Source organism: Plectrocnemia conspersa, unplaced genomic scaffold (assembly GCF_051122295.1).
Source record: "Plectrocnemia conspersa isolate PC_06_02 unplaced genomic scaffold, ASM5112229v1 ptg000009l, whole genome shotgun sequence".
In the NCBI taxonomy this organism is placed as follows: Eukaryota; Metazoa; Arthropoda; class Insecta; order Trichoptera; family Polycentropodidae; genus Plectrocnemia; species Plectrocnemia conspersa.
The window spans coordinates 25974433-25993311 of NW_028277173.1; the positions used below are offsets into that span (position 1 = coordinate 25974433).

Consider the following 18879-nt stretch of genomic DNA (forward strand, 5'->3'; position numbering starts at 1 on the left):
AACATAAACAATAATTATACCATAAAATAGTTTAAAAATAAAATAAAAATTAGCTACCTCCGAAAATATCGATGTGTTGGATGCGTCGTGCAAGAGGGGCGTTTATGCACTGACGCCTTGGCCGTGACGGGTAAGAATAAGAAACTTTATAAAATAATAATAAGTTATAATAATATCATCTACTGTTTTTAATAATAATTAAATCCTTTTATTAAATGCGAATTTTATAGTGTTTTTTTAATGATTATATACAATAATGAATAATGTGTTATGCTGTTTTATTACTAAATTTTTGAGAAGAATATTATATGAAAAATTATATTTATAAAATGTATTTTCAATGTACTAAAACTAATATTTTTATTATGACTTAAGTAAATTAAATATATATATATATATATATATATATTCATCAATTTTTATAACAAAATTCATATTTATACTCTCATTGCTTTCATACCTAGTTATTGAATTTTAAGATGATTTAGACATTTAGAGTATAAATATAAGATGATTCGTATTTAATTTATACTTGGTTTATAACCATGCTTAGCAACAATAAAAAAATATAGAAACGAATGTAAAATATATGTTCGTTTGTTTTTATAAATTCAAGAGGTAAAATTATTTCCATATTAGACGAGAAAATGTTTTCGAATTTGAAATTTTTATTCCGTTTCGCAATATGCAAAATGATGACGTAAGAAAGTGACTCGATGTAACGAAGATAACAGGTAAGCTCGCTAGAGCGTTTTGCGCGGTCACTGGAACATCTCTATCAGCGGTTGTCGCTGACGAGGGGGCTGTGTGTTGTGGCTCGTGTCAGGGCGCTAAGTGTCAGAGTGTCAGCGAGTAGCGGAGATGAGCGCCACGGCAACCGCCGCGGCCGGAGGCGCCAGACTGCTGCTGCGCCTTGGCAGGCCCAGGGGGCGCCCGTCCTCCGCAGGTACACTTCATAACCTCCGACTCTGCCCTCGCATATGTCGCGACTTGCGACTCGTCTTCCGAATATCCACGAAATACGCGCCCCTCATCTCCGAGCCTCCAAAAGCGACATAACATCTATATGAAAAGTTTAATTCTGCTTATCGAGCGCTTCTCATCTGTTTACACCAATATTATCTATACTGACTCAGCGTCGTGTTTTAATTGATACTGATTATATATAAAATAATGGTATAATTTAATCTTGTAAAAAAACACGCTTATACTGCGTCATAAATTCCATTTTACCTAAACGTCGATTATATTTTTATAGCAAAATGATGCTGGATGACATAACAAACAGTGTTGTGATACATTTTTAATTAAGGCGTTGTCATTGTGTGCTTAACTTTAGATAACATTGACTTTTCTGCTTATTTATCTATAAAAATATACATACATACGTGACCAACCGTTGAAAATAAAAAATGCTAATATTCCAACGTTTTTAATCCTTCGCGTTAAACTTGCGAAACATGGTTGTTAATTTAATATGTATTTATTTTATACAATACGTACGTATTTGTATAATGTTTATTAATTCATTTGACATCAGCATTAACTCTAATGACCTAGTTTTTTGACATTTAGTATTTTATATTTAAAAAGTGTAACAATATGGACACATACAATAATATCTTATGTCAAAATCGAAACAAAATTTTAATTATTTGATTTCTTTCAAAATTGATTATTCTATTTTTTAATGGTCGCGAAATTATATCTTTATGTCAAAATTGAAACGTAGAAGTATAGTCGACAATATTGCCATATAAAAAATATTTTTTTTAATTTAACCTTGGCCATCAACATCGATAAAAACGTTAAGATCAGTGATATCCAACCCTTTTAACCGAAATTGTCAATACGATTTTGCGAAGTTAATTTTATCGCGCAGCGCCAAATTTTAAGATACAAATATTCATGATAACATTTTGCTGATAAAATAGTTTTCTTTAACCTTTTCACTTACAACGCATGAACACTTGGTGTACATGGCAAATTGTGTAATAATTAATAATATAAAAAATACGAAAATTATTAAAATATTCATTCTCACTATTTTTCCTTCTTTTACTTTTTTGATTCTATGCACAGAGATTAGCATGGAATCATCACTTTTGCTAATTCCGTGCTAAGCTCCGTACTTGTAATTAGCGGGGAGCAACGCGGTGCGACGCTCAAAAACCACCGGTTTTACACCCCTACTGCGTGACACTACCGTGGTGTGTGTGTGTGGGTGTGGGTGTGTGTAACCATAGAATTCGCGCGTTTCTCAATTTATTATGTTTAAACCAAAACCTAACTAAAGAAATTAACCATTATTCATTGAGTATGTTTTGGCTTACACAGCAAATGGATGCTTCACAACTGTCAAAAATCGGTGGTTTTTAAGCGTTGCGCTCTGCTAATTAACAAGAGCTCGTATTTTTCGGGTCAGAATTTTAATACAGCTGTGGTCAGAATTCACATTAAAAGGTCAAAATAAAAAAATTAGATGGTCAGAATTTATATTAAATGGTAAGAATGATTTTTTCAGTCAATATTTATTCTGTTCAGTATTTATTACAGTCCATAGGTCAGTATTTATAAAGAATAGCTAGTATTATTATTACATGATCTGTATTTTAACCTCAGGGTCAGTTTTATGTTGACAGATGATCAGCATTATAATACATGGTCATTATCAATATGTTTTAAAGCCAACTTGTTTGGTTGGCCTCGCAACATTGTCAAATGTCAACACAACAAGCCAAGCATGCTCTCCCGCTTCGTTCGTCGCCCTGAATACCTTCGCGTCATGCATACAATTAAATATATTCGTTGAGTTTATTCATGGGGTGTTCAATGTTCAATGACTAAAGCTCGCTCGCTCGCACCTAACATGTCCAACGTTTTATATGATATTTTTAAAATAAATAATTTATTACTTATCCTATTTATTTTTATTTTACCCTGAATAATATAATTATGACCAGGCTTTTTAATAAAATTCTAACCGATATTTAGTTTTTATTCTGACACAAAGTTGATTTAAATTTAATTTATTGCCATCAATAATTACCCTAAGCTCTATGAAATATATACTTCGATTTTTAATCTGGGCATTTTTATTATTAATTTTCAGTTTCGACCACACATTTTGTTTGGCTATAATATATCATAATATTCGGTTCATGTACACTAGGTGTACATCACAGTAAGGCGAAAGTTAAAAAGGATCGCTATGAAATTTTTTGATAAAATTTAGGTCGACTCGTTCTGCGACACAGGCTAACATCTGATTCAAAATGTTCCCTGATTTATACAGAAGTAGTTATTTTATCATTTGCATTCATATATTTCTGCTACAGTTTTAAAAGCGCGCTAACTATTAGTAGGACTGAAACGAATAAGAAGCTCGAATATCGTCAACATTATTGCCATGTGTAATTTATTTATTATCAGTGGTTTTCAACATGTTAACAAATAAAAGATACGTTTTATTTTATATTTTTTTTAACTTTTACTTGTGGACAACTGATATTGGGATTAGCATATGACTTGTTACATATTTTGTTTTTGTTACTGTGTGAACGAAAATCCTCTTTCACACAAGTAAGTTGTACAAGAAGGTAGTAAACCTTGACTTTTTGATAAATTCGAATATTCTTCTGTTACGTCAAACCGAAAGTAGTTTAATGAAACTTCGTTGAGGTTAAATATCCTGAAATGATAAGATCTTCTTGCTTATCGTTAATATTGAAATGATTATTGTTATCTTTTATTCTAGAAACGATGTTTTTAGGCGATAAATTATTTATTTTTTATTTGGAAGTTCGTGAAAAACATCCATGTATTTTATTTGTGGTAAAAATATTTCTATTTTTTTCCTATAGCGTAAGAGAAACAATAAGTTTTGTGAATATATCCGCTAAATAAACATTTTTGAAGCGATCTATCAAGATGCATTTATATAGTACTAATATGATTTGCTGCTTTTCATACCTTACCCGATTAACTAATTTTAGTGTATAAGTATTCGTATTGAAAACATCGAATTTAAAATTAATATTTTTAATTATTTATTTTATGTTGGTTTATCCATATTATTAATATCTACATTACTTATCAATTGTTAATATTTTTCCTCGTTTAAAGTGTTCGGTAAGAGTGTCGATATTTTATATTTATAATTACTAAGTTGTGGGCAAACCATGTTGGCTACTAACTAACATGTATTAAATATTTAAAAGTACGTAATTTATTTTTGATATTTATCTTACTTTTACGGCAAAAAATAAAATTTTATTTTGTTTTGTCTTAGTAATTTTAAAAAAAATATCAATTTTATTTTTAAATACTAGAACTTTTAATTTATTTTAAAGACTATCAGCATTAACTTCAGCCTTATTAACTAATTAAATGAACACTATAAATATTAACAAATGATGATCCAATTGTAAATTTCTGTGTGGTCAACCACAAGAATCTAGTCAGATAAGCGTTTGTCTTTATCAACCGTGTAATAAGAATATATCAGTTTGACATTTAAAACAATTGTAACGTGATTGCTAATCACAAGATACAACCACGAAATGTATCACATTTACAAGTCATTCGTCCAATCAATGCTTCCTCCCGGTTCTTAACACTTGCACTTGTATAGACATTGACTGTCCTTTGTTTAGCTTCATTTGAAAGACGAATTTTCAAGTTGCCCTAATCCGTCCAAATCTCAGATCGTTATATGCGCGTCTATAATATAGAATCCTAAAATTATTTGGTATGTCAATGAAGAAGAAGAAGAGGCTCGATTATCATATTATGGCAATGAAACGAATGAAATAAAAAGTAACTCGTCGCCGGACCGGTTCGCGGTAATGCGAAAAAGGCATCGCTCGGTCGTAACGCCATTGACCCTAATAACAATCGAGTCGCTCGCGTTTGCGAATTGACAATATTTTTCCCTCCCGTGTTTACATGCGTCGCAAACGTCAACTGTTTCGCGCTCGTGCGAGGTGACGTAGCTGTATTGCTATAGCGAATCCTATGGAAATAAACCGATCGGGCTCTCGGCCAAGCATTTACGCTGACACCGAATTTCGTCATAATAATATGCAGTTCTTTTTTCACGGTTGCCACACAGCATTATTTGGCCCTAAGGCGACTCGGTCCGCCCTTGTCTCGCCCGTCAAATATTCAGCGAAATCGATTGCACAATAAATTATTATATGATCCAAATTTCGGCGATTCGATTGCGCAAAATCAGTAATCCGATTACGATCGTAAGTCCGCGCATGCGCGATTCTGCGCATCATACATGACTGACTTTGACTCGCTTTCGATTTCGATTAGCCTCTTCCGCGTATGCACGATAAACTTCGCGTTTAGATGGAAAAGAAAACGAAGAAAAAACATGTAGTGCAATTTTTCATTTTTGCGAAAATTTAATTAATTGAGTTGAAATATAAACGAATATGATCAAGTCGACGCGTCCAATTTAAGTCTATTCATTCATTGAATTCATTTTAAATTGGAACCAATAGGAGGCCATCAATATAAAGGCCGCTGAAAATCAATGTTTCATGCATGAGTGGCAGACGTTTTACTTATTTTTTAATCATAATTTAAAATTGTTCAATTTTTTTTAATATAAAAAATTTAAATAAATTATAGTTTCTTAAAAAATACATACTACATATTGCAGAAAGACTTACTGGAGAGAGGATACGATTATTGCGGTAGTTTTAATCAGATCGACATAAAAAATCTAAAAAATAGACCTTGTGAATATCTCAACTAAGTTCGTTAGCCAGTCTGATCTCCCATCTTGTTTCAACTATTCAAAAAAAAAATTCGTATAAACTTGAATAACAAAAGTAACAAATTAAATAGTCAAATTTTAAATCAATTTTGGGTCAGAATTTTATCAACAGCCTTCTCATAATATTAAGGTTAGAATTAATATCAAATGATTAGAATAAAAATATAGGACGGTCATGTAAATTAAAAAAATATTAAAACATTTATAAACATGAATAGGCATGAACACGAATCAAGTTCAAAAATATTTAATAATATAATTTTTTTGAAGGTTGTTATTGCTGTTTTATGGATATGTCATGACAACTGTAAAATTTTATTAAAAATATTCATAGATATCTCACACAAGTTCTTTATCTAATTTTCGTTAAAATAAGAAAAAACGTTAATGTGATTGACCGATGATTGAAAGCAGTACTCATTGTAGTGATGATATATTTTGAACATTATCCTAAAATGTCATTGAAATATGTGCGTTTGATTAAGTTTTTAAATAATAATAAAATGTCTGTGTAATAAAATCACGCCTTGTTTCAGTTTCTCTCGTAATTTTCGAAACAAGTTCTTCACTGACTTGCAAATGTTGCAGATTTTCTGCGTTGTGTCACATTTGAGAGCCACCAAACGAAATCGCATATTAAAAAACTCGCCGAGTGGCTGTTAGTTACGCATGCGTTGTCAAAATTTGCATTCCGAAATGAAATTATCTAACTTCATACCATCACGTCCCTTGAGACGCGAAAATAATGGCAAGCAGCGTTGCGAAACCTTTTTCATTTCGCAGTTTTCCAATTGTAATTACTCAATCGAAGCTCATTGTGTCGTTTGTTATCTTGAATTATTTCGATCGATTGAGTTACTAGATTTAGAAACAAACTTCACATGAGACGCAATTTAAGACCTTATTTTAAAAATACAACAATGACAAAGACCTTATTTTAAAAATTAAAGATATCACATATTGCATATCTTACAGGAGAGCAAAAACTGTTTAATATATGTATATCATTGAAATAAATTATTCTTATGGTAATAAAAATAAATTTAAAGTTGAAGGAGATCATCTGAATATTCAAAAAAAATATGTTGATTTAATCGCATACATTAATTTTTATTGTATATAAATAAACAAAGTTGCATAAAGCATCCTAATTAACCCATTTTTCTCAACAAGATTGGCATTGATACATGCAAGGTGATTTGTTGCCTGTTGAGTCGTATGTAACATTCATATGTTGAATGCTCGTAAAGTCGCAATTGCAAAACTGACATATGTATGCACATTGCTTAAAAAAAGTATTCTTACTAAATGCAATGTTTTAATTTTAAAATATATTCAATCTTTCAGTTACGACGTTTGCAACATCGGCGTCGGTGTGTAATACCGGCAATGGCAACATTTTATCAGCCGTATGGAATCCTGTTTCATACTCGTTACCGACTCCTGCCATAGGATGTAAAAGCAGTGACTTCTCATCGGGAGATCAATCGTCGGATGCAGCTAGTGGCTCATCATCAGGTATTTTCACTTGAATAATTATAGTTGTTCAACAAATATAATGTTTTTTTTTCAATACAAAGGCTCACCACCGTCGAACCCGAGCGGCTCTGGAAGCTCGACCGGAAACGGTAACGGCAAAAAGTCAACCCTGTGCTGTCCAAAGTGCGGAGATCCGTGCACCCACGTAGAGACGTTCGTCAGCTCGACGCGTTTTGTCAAATGCGACAAGTGTCATCACTTCTTTGTCGTGCTGAGCGAGGTCGATACGAAGAAGAGCCTCAAAGAGAACGGCGAGAGTAAGAACGGATTCTTCAGGAAGCCTCCACCGCCGCCCAAGAAGATATTCGAATATCTGAACAAACACGTTGTCGGACAAGAGTACGCCAAAAAAGTGTTGTCGGTGGCAGTTTACAATCATTATAAAAGGATATACAACAACATTCCTCCACCGGTGGTTTCGCCGCAGTCTCCACATGCTGATCAAACTCATTCGTTCACTCATAGAGGTATGTGTAAAAAGTTGCTATGAAACTTTTTCACTTTTAAATTTAAATATTTTAATCCTTAATAAAGTAAGCCAAAAAAACTGGTTGCTCGTACATTTTAATTTAAAAGTATTCGATAAAACGGCGAGTTTAACCAGTTTTCTCATGTATTGAATTAACCCGTTATACTTTCGCTTAAAAACTAAAATTTTTATTTTAAAAATTATTTTTGTTTCATATGTTTTTTTTTAATTCAGACTTGTTGCACATCACTGGCATCGGACACGGTCCTATCAGCTCCTCTGGCACGTCTCTGGGAAGCTCACCGAGTCCGACGAGCTCGTCGCCGACTGGGAGTCATTTGGGGTCTGACATATTAGACAGAGCTAGTCACGATCTACGACTAGAGAAGAGTAATATACTCTTGCTTGGACCAACTGGCTGTGGTAAATATTTTAAACAATATAATTTTTTTGTTTTCGTATCTTTTAAGTACAAAAATGGTATAAATTCAACGAAAGTTTTCTTTCATAGAACGACCTGAAATATTTTTATTTTAACACTTTACCGACCGCTCACGCCATATGGAGTGCGAGCCTGCCGAACGTTAAATACCGCGCACGCCATATGGAGTGAGCGGTAGCTATGATTTCGTTATCAAATTAAAAATATATGCTTAGAGATTTTTTAAGATTTTTTTTTGAAAAAAATTAAATATTAGTATGAAGTTTCATTTGATATTGAAAAAAAATATTTAATTACTGTGCCTGGCCTTATTATTAGACACGTTTGTCTATATATTATAATTTGTTTATATATTATAATTTTTAAAGCAGAAATTCGTTTTTTTGTAATTTTATTATTTTTTATAGCATTAGTTATTGAAAAAGAACTAATTTAGTTGTGAGAAGTCATAAATTCTATTTTTTTAATTCAAAACAAAAATAAAAATATTTTTCACTATGCAATTTGGGACTATATTTAAAATATTTTGTATGTCCTTCTTTAGATTAAATAAGTGCCTGAATTTACTTTATAAACGTTGTTTAATTTTTGAAGGTTCAAAGTATGATTCTATTCCCGAATCACCTTCTCGATTAGCTCTCTTTTAGTGGTTATTTCGATTTTATCAATCTCTTCTTCAAATGCTCCCAAATATTCTCGACGGTATTTTTGTTTTGCAAGTATGCAAAATATCTTCCCAGTGTTATCAGTAAAAATTAACAACAAAATCATATATAATAAAGATATAGTTCAAACATAATTGAGCTGCCTTTGTATTTCTTTACTTGTGTCTTATAATATAATCAGGTACTGTTTATCTATACAAATTCGAAAATCCATTTAAAAAATATATATTTATATCAAATATATTTTGTAAATTCTTTCTACTTTGCATTTTTTTAAGTACACTAACATTTTTTGTGAGTTAATCTATTAGATAGTACCGGTTTCCCGAATTTCAAAATTGACAGATTAGCGAGATTATATCGTATTTTTTCTGTCCTGTAATTTGGAAATTTCGACCGTTTATTTTATTGAGTAAATTTTATCTATCACGAGATAGCACCGATTTACTGGAAGTGATTCTCAGAAGTGACTCTCTTTTTGAAATTGGGAATTTCTTTTGAGATAAGAAATAATATGATGCACTTAAAAAAATATTAATAATAATTCAGTTTAGCTAACGCTGTCGTGTAAATCGCATCTTGTTTTCGTGTGCTCGAGTGAATATTCTAAAAATAATAAAAAAATAAAATAAATAAAAGGAACTTTGTGCTGCAGTGATTCTTTAAAAATATTACGCTTACGCCTCTTTATAAAATATAGTGTCTATAAAAATATAAATACAGTGTATTTTATATAACAGTGTTAAAAATATAGTTTTTATTTAAATATAATTATAACCCAAATAAATAAATGGCAGAAGATAGTTTTGTAGAGAAAAATTACGCGGACAATGATTCAAATATTCCCAGTGATAACGAAAACTTTAGTGATAGTGATACAAGTTCGAATGATGCCTATTAGCGATGAAGAAGATACTGAGGATGATGATATTCCATTAGATTGGTGTGAAACTGATACACCTAGGCAACTTTTGATGTTGATATCACGCGCCCTGAAGAAATCGCCGAAAAATTTATCGGTGATGACCTGTTCAGCATTATTGCAGAAGAAACAAATAGATACCGTGCTCAAACTTGGAATAAGTACAAACAAGAAGTTAAAACTAAAAAATGGATGGATGTCACCGTTCCAGAGTTAAAAAAGTGGTTCGCGTTAGTTTTGATTATGGGTCTTATGAAAAAGGGCTCTTTACATCTTTATTGGACAACTAATCCGCTTATAGAAACACCAATATTTTCAAAAACAATGACCCGCAATAGATTTTACCAAATACTACGTTTCATGCATTTTTCAAATAACGAAAATGTACCTTTGAACTCTGGACGACTATTTAAAGTTAAAAAAATTATAGACTATTTTTCTGAAAGATTTGAAAATTTGTATAAACCTAATCAAAATTTATCTTTAGATGAAGGGATGATTCCATGGCGAGGGCGATTAAACTTTCGCGTATATAATCCGAGTAAACTAACCAAATACGGAATTTTAATTAGAATGCTTTGTGAATCTAAGTCGGGATACATATCAAAATTTAAAATTTATTCAGGACCTGGGACTTGTTTAAAAGATTCCGTTTTAGATTTAACCTCAACTAGTACTAATAAATGGCACCATTTATATATGGATAACTTTTATAATAGTGTTGAGATGGCAAAAATATTATACAAGAAAAAAATAAGAATATGTGGCACTATACGAAAAAATCGGGGCTTACCGGATATTCTAAAAAAGGCTAAACTACGAATATTTGAAAGTAAATGTAAGCGAAACGGGGAAATTTTATTACAATTGTGGAAAACAGTAAAGAGTAGAGATATTCGAATGATATCAACAATCCATAATACAAATATTGTAAACACTGAAAAAACTGACAGAAGAACTGGGCTGCGTATAAAAAAAAACAATTTGTATAATTGATTACAATAAATACATGAAGGGAGTAGATCGGGCTGATCAATACCTTTCGTACTATCCAATATATCGTAAAACTAAAAAATGGACGAAAAAAGTGGCCATGTATTTATTTAACTGTGCATTATTCAATGCATTTACAGTGTATAGAAGTGTAAATTCAAACAGCAATATAAAGTTTTATGATTATTTAATGAAAATAGCAAAATATTGGATGGAGGAAAAAACACCAGAAACAGAAACACCAACAATTTCAGAAATGTCTGAAAATTCACAACAGACATCCACATTCGCCACTGCTCCCTCATTTCAAAGGCTTTCAGGCAGTTTAAAACAACACCAATTAGTCAGGATATCATCTACTAATGAGTGTAAAAGAAGAAGATGCATAGTTTGTATCGCACATAAAATAAGAAAAGATTCTCTTTACATGTGCAAAGAATGTAAAGTAGCTTTACATGTTGGTGAATGTTTCTCCTCGTATCATTTGAAGAAACATTACTAGGTAAATAATAAAAATAACGTTTGTGAATTTTGAATTTTATTTTTTTGATAATTCGTATTGGTATTATTTTAGAATTAAATATTGTGAAAAGTGAATTACAAGGGAAAGACATTGAATAATAATAAAGTGTCTACCTGAAAAATTTCGTATTAGTGTGGAGAAATTTATAATGGTGAGTGCACTTTAAACTTGCATTATATAAATAGTTATTGTGAAAAGTGATTTACACGTGAAAGACAATGTACAATATCTGTGTATGTGCCTGGAAGATTTCGCATTACGATGAAGCGAATTACAATGGTGAGTGAATATTTTATTGCAATTGAATTATAAATCAGTAAACTCATATTAGTAAAAATGTCATTTCTCATTTTTGTAGATAATCATTTGCACAAAATATCACAATACGAAAAAAAAGTGTGCTTGAAAAAACTTTTTTTAAATTTGAAAAAGTTTGAGAACCGCTGGATGACTCAATTTAAATTATTTTTATTTAAATTTCTAGGTTATTCATTTTTATAATTTTAAAATCAAGATAATCATTTTAAAAATCTAATAATAAGGAAATGTAATAATTAATTTTTATTTCCGGCGATCCACATGTTGAGAACCACCTAATAATGACTTAAATTGATGCATTGATACATTTTTAACATGTTTAGAAAAATTCAACTAAATATTCGGACCGTATCGAAAAATACATAAATTTAAATAAAAAAGGTAAAATTCGCGAAGATTTGCGAAAAGGTGCCGGTATTTAGCGTAAGTCTGGTAGTGAAACTGCCGGTCGGTAAAGTGTTAATATAATTTTTTGATGAATTTTTGCTGATGGAAGGCAATGAGACATTATATTTATTTACTGATTAATTTTATGGTTACGGAACAGCTTGGCTGAAGACAGTTGCTTGCAAAGCTCCAGGTTTGTCCCCCGCGGTACCTCCCCTTAACAATTGCGAAATTCGACTAGTTGGAATTGCTCTGTGGATCTAATGGGATATTAATCCGTTTCAATCTTTATTGTTTCTTCGCCTTCTGTACTAATCGTTTCACCTGTTCCACTCACATTCCAATAGTTGGTAAAGTAAATATATGTTGATATAAATATAAAAGCGGTACGCGACAATTGGGCGACGGACAAATGGGCGATTCCGGTCAATTGGGCGACGGTCAATTGGGCGATGGTTATTTGGGCGATGGTCATATGGGCGACAGAAAAAACTTGCACGCTTTGCTTTATTGTAAATATTAATAAAACATACATTAAAATGAAAAAGTATATTAAATGCTAAAAACAATTTTATTTTCAAATTATTAACTCATATTATAATTATATACAATACCATGTAAATATTTTATGATATTTTTTCTATTGTACCTCAAAACTTTTATAAAAATTCTTTGGTCTGTTCTTTTTATAAAGATATCCATTCCAATCATATTTTTCCTTGTCTTTTTGACTTAATATGCCTGAATTATCCATTTATGAAGAATATAAACTGTGGTAACTCAAATTAGTCGTTCTCAACAATGATCTATAAAAACCAATTATCTATAAATAGCACATAAAATATAACCCACATGTGAATAAAAAGACACATACTTATTTTCTTTTTACCAAAAACACAATGACACTGTGACAAAGTGTTTTAAAACCACGACAAAAATAATTTTCAAAGACGTGCGAACATTTTCAGTCAAAATTCAAAAGTATACTGAGCGCTAGTTATGGGTTTTTATATTTATATATATAACTACCCTATCTAGTTTTAAATAGATAACTGTAAAATATGCGATTTTTGTGAATTCGCAAAGTTTATTCTCACACTAATTTCCAAGGCGCAAAACATAAAAAAAATTCCCGTTAAGAGCAAAACCCACGATAAACATTTATCAGCGCTAGTTCTAAGTTATAATATTTATATATATAACTACCCTATTCAGTTTAAAATAGATAACGGTAAAATATGCGATTTTTGGAAATTCCAAAAGATTGTTCTCACAGTAATTTATAAGTCTCAAAACATAAAAAAATCGCGTAAAGGGCAAAATCCACGATAAACACTTATCAGCGTTAGTTCTGTGTTATTATATTTATATATAACTATCCTATCTAATTTAAAATAGATAACTGTAAAATATGCGATTTTTGGAAATTCCAAAGGTTTGTTCTCAGAGTAGTTTCCAAGACTCAAAACATAAAAAAAAAATCGCGTAAGGGCCCACTATAAACATTTATAAGGTAGTATACTTATAATAAAATTACCGACTTAAGCCGTGTGTTTTAAGTGTTTTATGATATCGGATAACTCTCTAAAATTCTTGAATAAAAAAAATCACTGTTTAATTTTTTATGATTAAATAAGCACAAATGATAAGTAAATATATACATACTATATCTTATGTAGGTATATTATATTTTGTTTAGACCAAATAATGTTTTCATCTTTTAATTATATTCTAAAAAATATTACTTATATTTTCGTATGTACGTATATATATAATATACATATATATATTTTTTTTAATATGTATTAAATTATGTTAATTATTTAATTAATTATAAGATCATGATTTACATCACATTTATTTGTAATGCATTATTATTCTATCGCCCAAAAGACCGTCGCCCAAAAGACCATCGCCCATTTGTCCGTCGCCCATTTTGAATCGCCCATTTGACCGTCGCCCAATCGCCGTCGCCCAATTGACCGTGTCCCATATAAAAGTTGCTCATTATTTTTTTTCAGTTTGTATCTAAAATGTAAATTAATATCTAAAACTTAGTTTTAAATTAATGAAATATATACTTTCTACCTTAAGACATAATCAATCATAAAAATGTATCAATTGCTAATTAGTCATTGCAATTTATCTTCTGTCGAATTTATATTCAAACTTACTTTTTATCCCGTTTATAAGAAAAATAAATATTATATAAATGTAAATATCATAATACTTATTTAATCGATAGTTTTCAAAAATTTCTATTACTAATAATTCATAATTACTAATATAAAAAAATGACCAGATCTTTCACATTGTGTCAGGCCATTGTGATTATTTAAAATACTTTTTATCAATTTAATCCCTCTTAGAAAAAATATAAAACTACATGGAAATGTGTGATTGGTTGTTCGTGGAAAGAGATTAATGATAAAAATCAAAAAGAAACAATATTATATTGTAGTGACTGCAATATCTAGCTTTGCATATATTCCAAAATAAATCATCAATAAAATGATCTGTTGAAGAAATTATTTTAATGAGAAAGAGTTAAAATAAAATATACAATATCTAAAAACGAGCCTTATTGGGAAAGATATTATTTATAACTTTATGTGTTCATTATAATTGATACTAATAACTTAATTTTTATTAGGAAAGACACTACTTGCTCAAACAATCGCGCAATGCTTAGATGTTCCGTTTGCCATCTGCGACTGTACAACTTTGACCCAAGCTGGTTACGTTGGCGAAGACATTGAATCTGTCATCGCAAAGCTATTGCAAGATGCCAGCTATAAGTAAGATAAATATGTAATTTAAATTGTTTATCTAAAACAGGCAATCTCTAAAGGGAGATGTGTTTTTAGCGTCGATCGTGCTCAGATGGGTATCGTATTCTTGGACGAAGTCGACAAAATAGGCGCTGTTCCTGGAATTCATCAATTGAGAGATGTCGGAGGTTATATATAAAAAAATATTTGCTTATTATTATAATTATAATTATTTTCATTAAATTAAATGTTTAATTTAGGTGAGGGTGTACAACAGGGTATGCTGAAAATGCTCGAAGGAACTATAGTGAATGTACCCGAGCGCAACTCTCCGCGTAAGTTACGAGGAGAGACCGTTCAGGTGGATACGACCAATATACTGTTTGTGGCCAGCGGAGCTTTCAACGGTCTGGATCGATTGATTTCTCGTCGAAGCAACGAAAAAGTACTTTATTTGCTTAATCACTTTATACGTTTAATCTTTGGGACATTTCTAAAAATGTACCATGTAATTTTGTAGGTGTAATTTTGATTGTCGCGTTACAGTATCTCGGTTTCGGTGCACCAGTAGTAGGTTCGCCAGGAAGACGCGCTGCCTCGCAACAAGCGTTGGCTGAACAAAGCGCTAGTGCTTCGGCCGAAGAAGAAAATCGAGAGCGAGACGCCTTCCTTCGGCTAGTGCAAGCTAGAGATCTAATTGATTTTGGAATGATACCGGTAATAAAAATTTATATAAGTTCTTTTTTTCAGATGTATATGATTTTTTTTAACCCTTTAATTGCCAAAATCCAATGTATGGGCTTTTGCTAATTTTGACTTTTAAATATCTTATTCAGTCGCTTCTTCTTTCTTGTGTTTGGTCTTAGTATTGACCAACAAGGTAATTGAGCATTTTGATCTGCTTTAAAGTGTATTTTTTATCTGATTCTGAAGACATTGTTATTTCACAAAAGTCACCTATATTCATAAAAAGGGTGACAAATTGTACATCAAGAACTATATACGTCGCAGTGTTGTCAGCTTTTGCTGCTCCATAGTTACATTTTTAATTACTTTTTGTCCCGCCGTTCTACTGTCACTAACCTCCTGTGTTTCACCTAAACAGTAACGAATTCTCTTGATGTAAAAATACGAGTAGACGTCGCATATACTGATTTTGAAAAAGCCTTCGACAAAGTTTGTCTTTGGTTAGGTAAGAAAATTGTCTGACCTCAGTCGCTTAGGTGGGCATCCTTTTCAGAGTAGTAGACCACATTCATTTTTTAGCTTTATTTACCCAGCCGCTCATAAGATAAAATCTGATCAATTCCATTGGATGATTTTTACTATATAAAATATGTACTTTCAACTCTGAAAAATTAAAAATGGCAACAAATTTTTAGTATTTTCCCATTAAAATTAGCTGCGAAGTAAAAAAAATGACCTAAATACGACAGTTACAAATGCCGATTATTTAACATTGTTTAGATGCATTCGATCTGATGCACTCTTTTTCTCTTTAGAGCGATTTATATTCTCTGTGGAAGTGGGCTTCCGTCAACCGCCTGCCTTAATGTCAGAAAATGCCATATTATGACAGTTTCTCGATCTCAGTGAAAACTTTTTAGCTAGAGAAATTTTCACTCTAGATTTCAGATACACTTTCGAGGTTCTCTACACATAAATGATAGCTCGACTTTGTTATGAGGAACGGTCCGTCAATTATATCTGTAGCCAATTACACTTAAGTTTGTAGCATTCTTGAATCGGAATCTATAATTTGGAATCACTCTTAACTGAATAGTTCAGAAAAGATTCTTAAGATACCTTTATATGAGGATGTTTTGTTATTATTCATTATTGTATCCCAGCACCTCTCTTATGAGCGTTAGGATATGATTCGCTAAGTTCTCTCAAAAAGTTGTATGTCCCAAAACAAGGGTGCTGTTAAGTTGTCCTGTCAAAAAAACGCTGGTGTCCTGGAAAAAGTGTGAATAAAAAATAAATTGATTTTTTCAATTAAAATAGCCTTTTTTGCGCTTTTTTGTCCTACGCCTTTTTGTTATGGCGCATTGATAAAATAACGCAAGGTAAAACGGCGCAACACATATTTATATAAAAAAATAAAAACATTAAGATAGAAAAATAAATATTAAAAACTGGAATAATAATAAAATAAAAACCGTTTTATTTTTTCTGTTTCTACGATATTTTTAATTATCGATTCTTATTATTCAAGTTTCAGTGTGAATAAAAAAAAATTTGTGCTATTTTGTCTGCACTCTTTTGTCCTGTGCCCTTTTGTTCCGGCACTACTGTTGACAGCCCAATTGTACTAGAGTAATTATTTTGGGTTCCGAAACGTCTGTCATAATCAAATCCTTTGGAGCCAGGACATCCGCACTAGTCAACTCGTTTATGACAGTCACCATCCAGCTCTTTAACATTCTGGCATTGCACATTGATCTTTTTAATGTTTGGTCCGCTTCATATCATTTTATTTTAATTTTTTATAATTTTTTCTCTCTTAATAAAATACATAAATATGTTTGAATAGAATGTTATTATTATATGGAAATTCTCACCGAAGTAGCATAAGTCGATATATTGATATTGGTAAAAAAAAGTTAATATTAATAAAAATAAATTTTACAGGAATTTGTCGGACGTTTTCCAGTATTAGTACCTTTCCATAGTTTAAACCAAGATCTGCTTGTACGAATACTCACTGAACCCAAGAATGCATTGGTAAATAAATTATTATATTTATAAATAAATATTTTTTTCATAGCTTTAACTAATATAATGATTAATTAATATAAATAGGTTCCTCAATATCAAATGCTCTTCTCCATGGATAGATGCGCTTTAAGTTTCAGTCCGGAAGCTCTTCGCGGTATTGCCCATCTTGCAATGGAACGCAAGACGGGAGCAAGAGGCCTAAGAGCCATTATGGTATATTATAAATTTATTAATATTCTTAGAAACATCCATACTAACATTTAGCATTTGATTTCAGGAAAGTATACTTTTGGAACCGATGTTTGAAATTCCCGGCTCAGACGTATTATCAGTTCACATTAGCGAAGATTGCGTCATAGGATCGCGGGGGCCCGAATACGTCCGAGGGTCTCGTCGGACGGATGCGCCCGTCCAGAACGAAGAACCGTGGCCGGGAGTGCGCGTTCAGAATTAGGTGAATTCATAATGAAATATTGTGATTTATATATATAATGATTGTGACATAAATAACGGTTAGTTGAATTATCGTTTTAACATATGTATATGTTTTTTAGTTATTCGGTTAACTTATTAAAATAGAATTGTTCGATTGTCGATCGATAATGGGCCAAATTGGCGTTTTAATAATCTTTAAAAGAATATCTATAGAACATGCAAGAGCTGTGTATTGTGATACATAGGAGTTAAATTGTGGTTATTTACAAATATGTTGTTGACGTTTTTCTCTTTTTCTATGCTTAATTATAGTGTTTTATTAATTTTTTGAGTTCTCAAACGCATTGTGAATTTTGAATTCGACATCATTTTACTACGATAAATCTAGAGGTGTGCGGGTTCATACACATACATACCTCTTTTAGTAGATCTTGGTACAAAATATATATTTATTGTATATAATAAATAAAAATGTTACAGAAACACAATATTTTTATATCCTTTGACCGTTTCAAAGTATGTTATATATTTATTTATATCGTTATTTTAAAATGATAATTATATATTTAACATCTGAGGTTATGTATGTTTTATTGTAATATTATATCTTATTATTTAAATTAGAATATATATATATATACATCTACATATATACAGGGCCGGTCCTAGGTTATTTGGCACCCCAGGCAAAAACTAAATTTGCACCCCCCCCCCCCTATTAATTACATGAGCGCAAAAATATAATTCAAATTAAAGTAATTTAATATTATATTTGACACCATACTCTTTTGCGATTGTGGGTATTTAAGAGTTTATAGTTTTATTTTCGCCGCGATTTTTTAGCGTAAAATAATCTAAAGAGTGCACAGTAGTGTATAAAAAAATAATATCAGATTATATTTT

At 31.2% G+C, this 18879-nt stretch overlaps 1 protein-coding gene and 1 long non-coding RNA gene across 2 annotated transcripts; one reads left to right on the top strand and one right to left on the bottom strand.

Moving 5' to 3' along the window:
• The first annotated feature begins 771 nt into the window (after positions 1-771).
• On the top strand, positions 772-18153 carry ClpX (Caseinolytic protease chaperone subunit). The gene is made up of 11 exons (XM_088191677.1): positions 772-946; positions 7139-7309; positions 7372-7797; positions 8034-8222; positions 14703-14847; positions 14917-15008; positions 15081-15265; positions 15367-15537; positions 17455-17547; positions 17626-17754; positions 17819-18153. The coding sequence occupies exons 1-11, from the start codon at positions 862-864 to the stop codon at positions 17993-17995; spliced, it is 1863 nt and encodes a 620-aa protein (XP_088047803.1). The 5' UTR covers positions 772-861; the 3' UTR covers positions 17996-18153.
• LOC148232442 (uncharacterized) lies at positions 8940-9167 on the bottom strand. The gene is made up of 2 exons (XR_015810598.1): positions 9092-9167; positions 8940-9059 (listed from the first exon to the last, which is right to left on the bottom strand). It is a non-coding gene; the product is annotated as an uncharacterized LOC148232442 (long non-coding RNA).
• Positions 18154-18879: the final 726 nt, after the last annotated feature.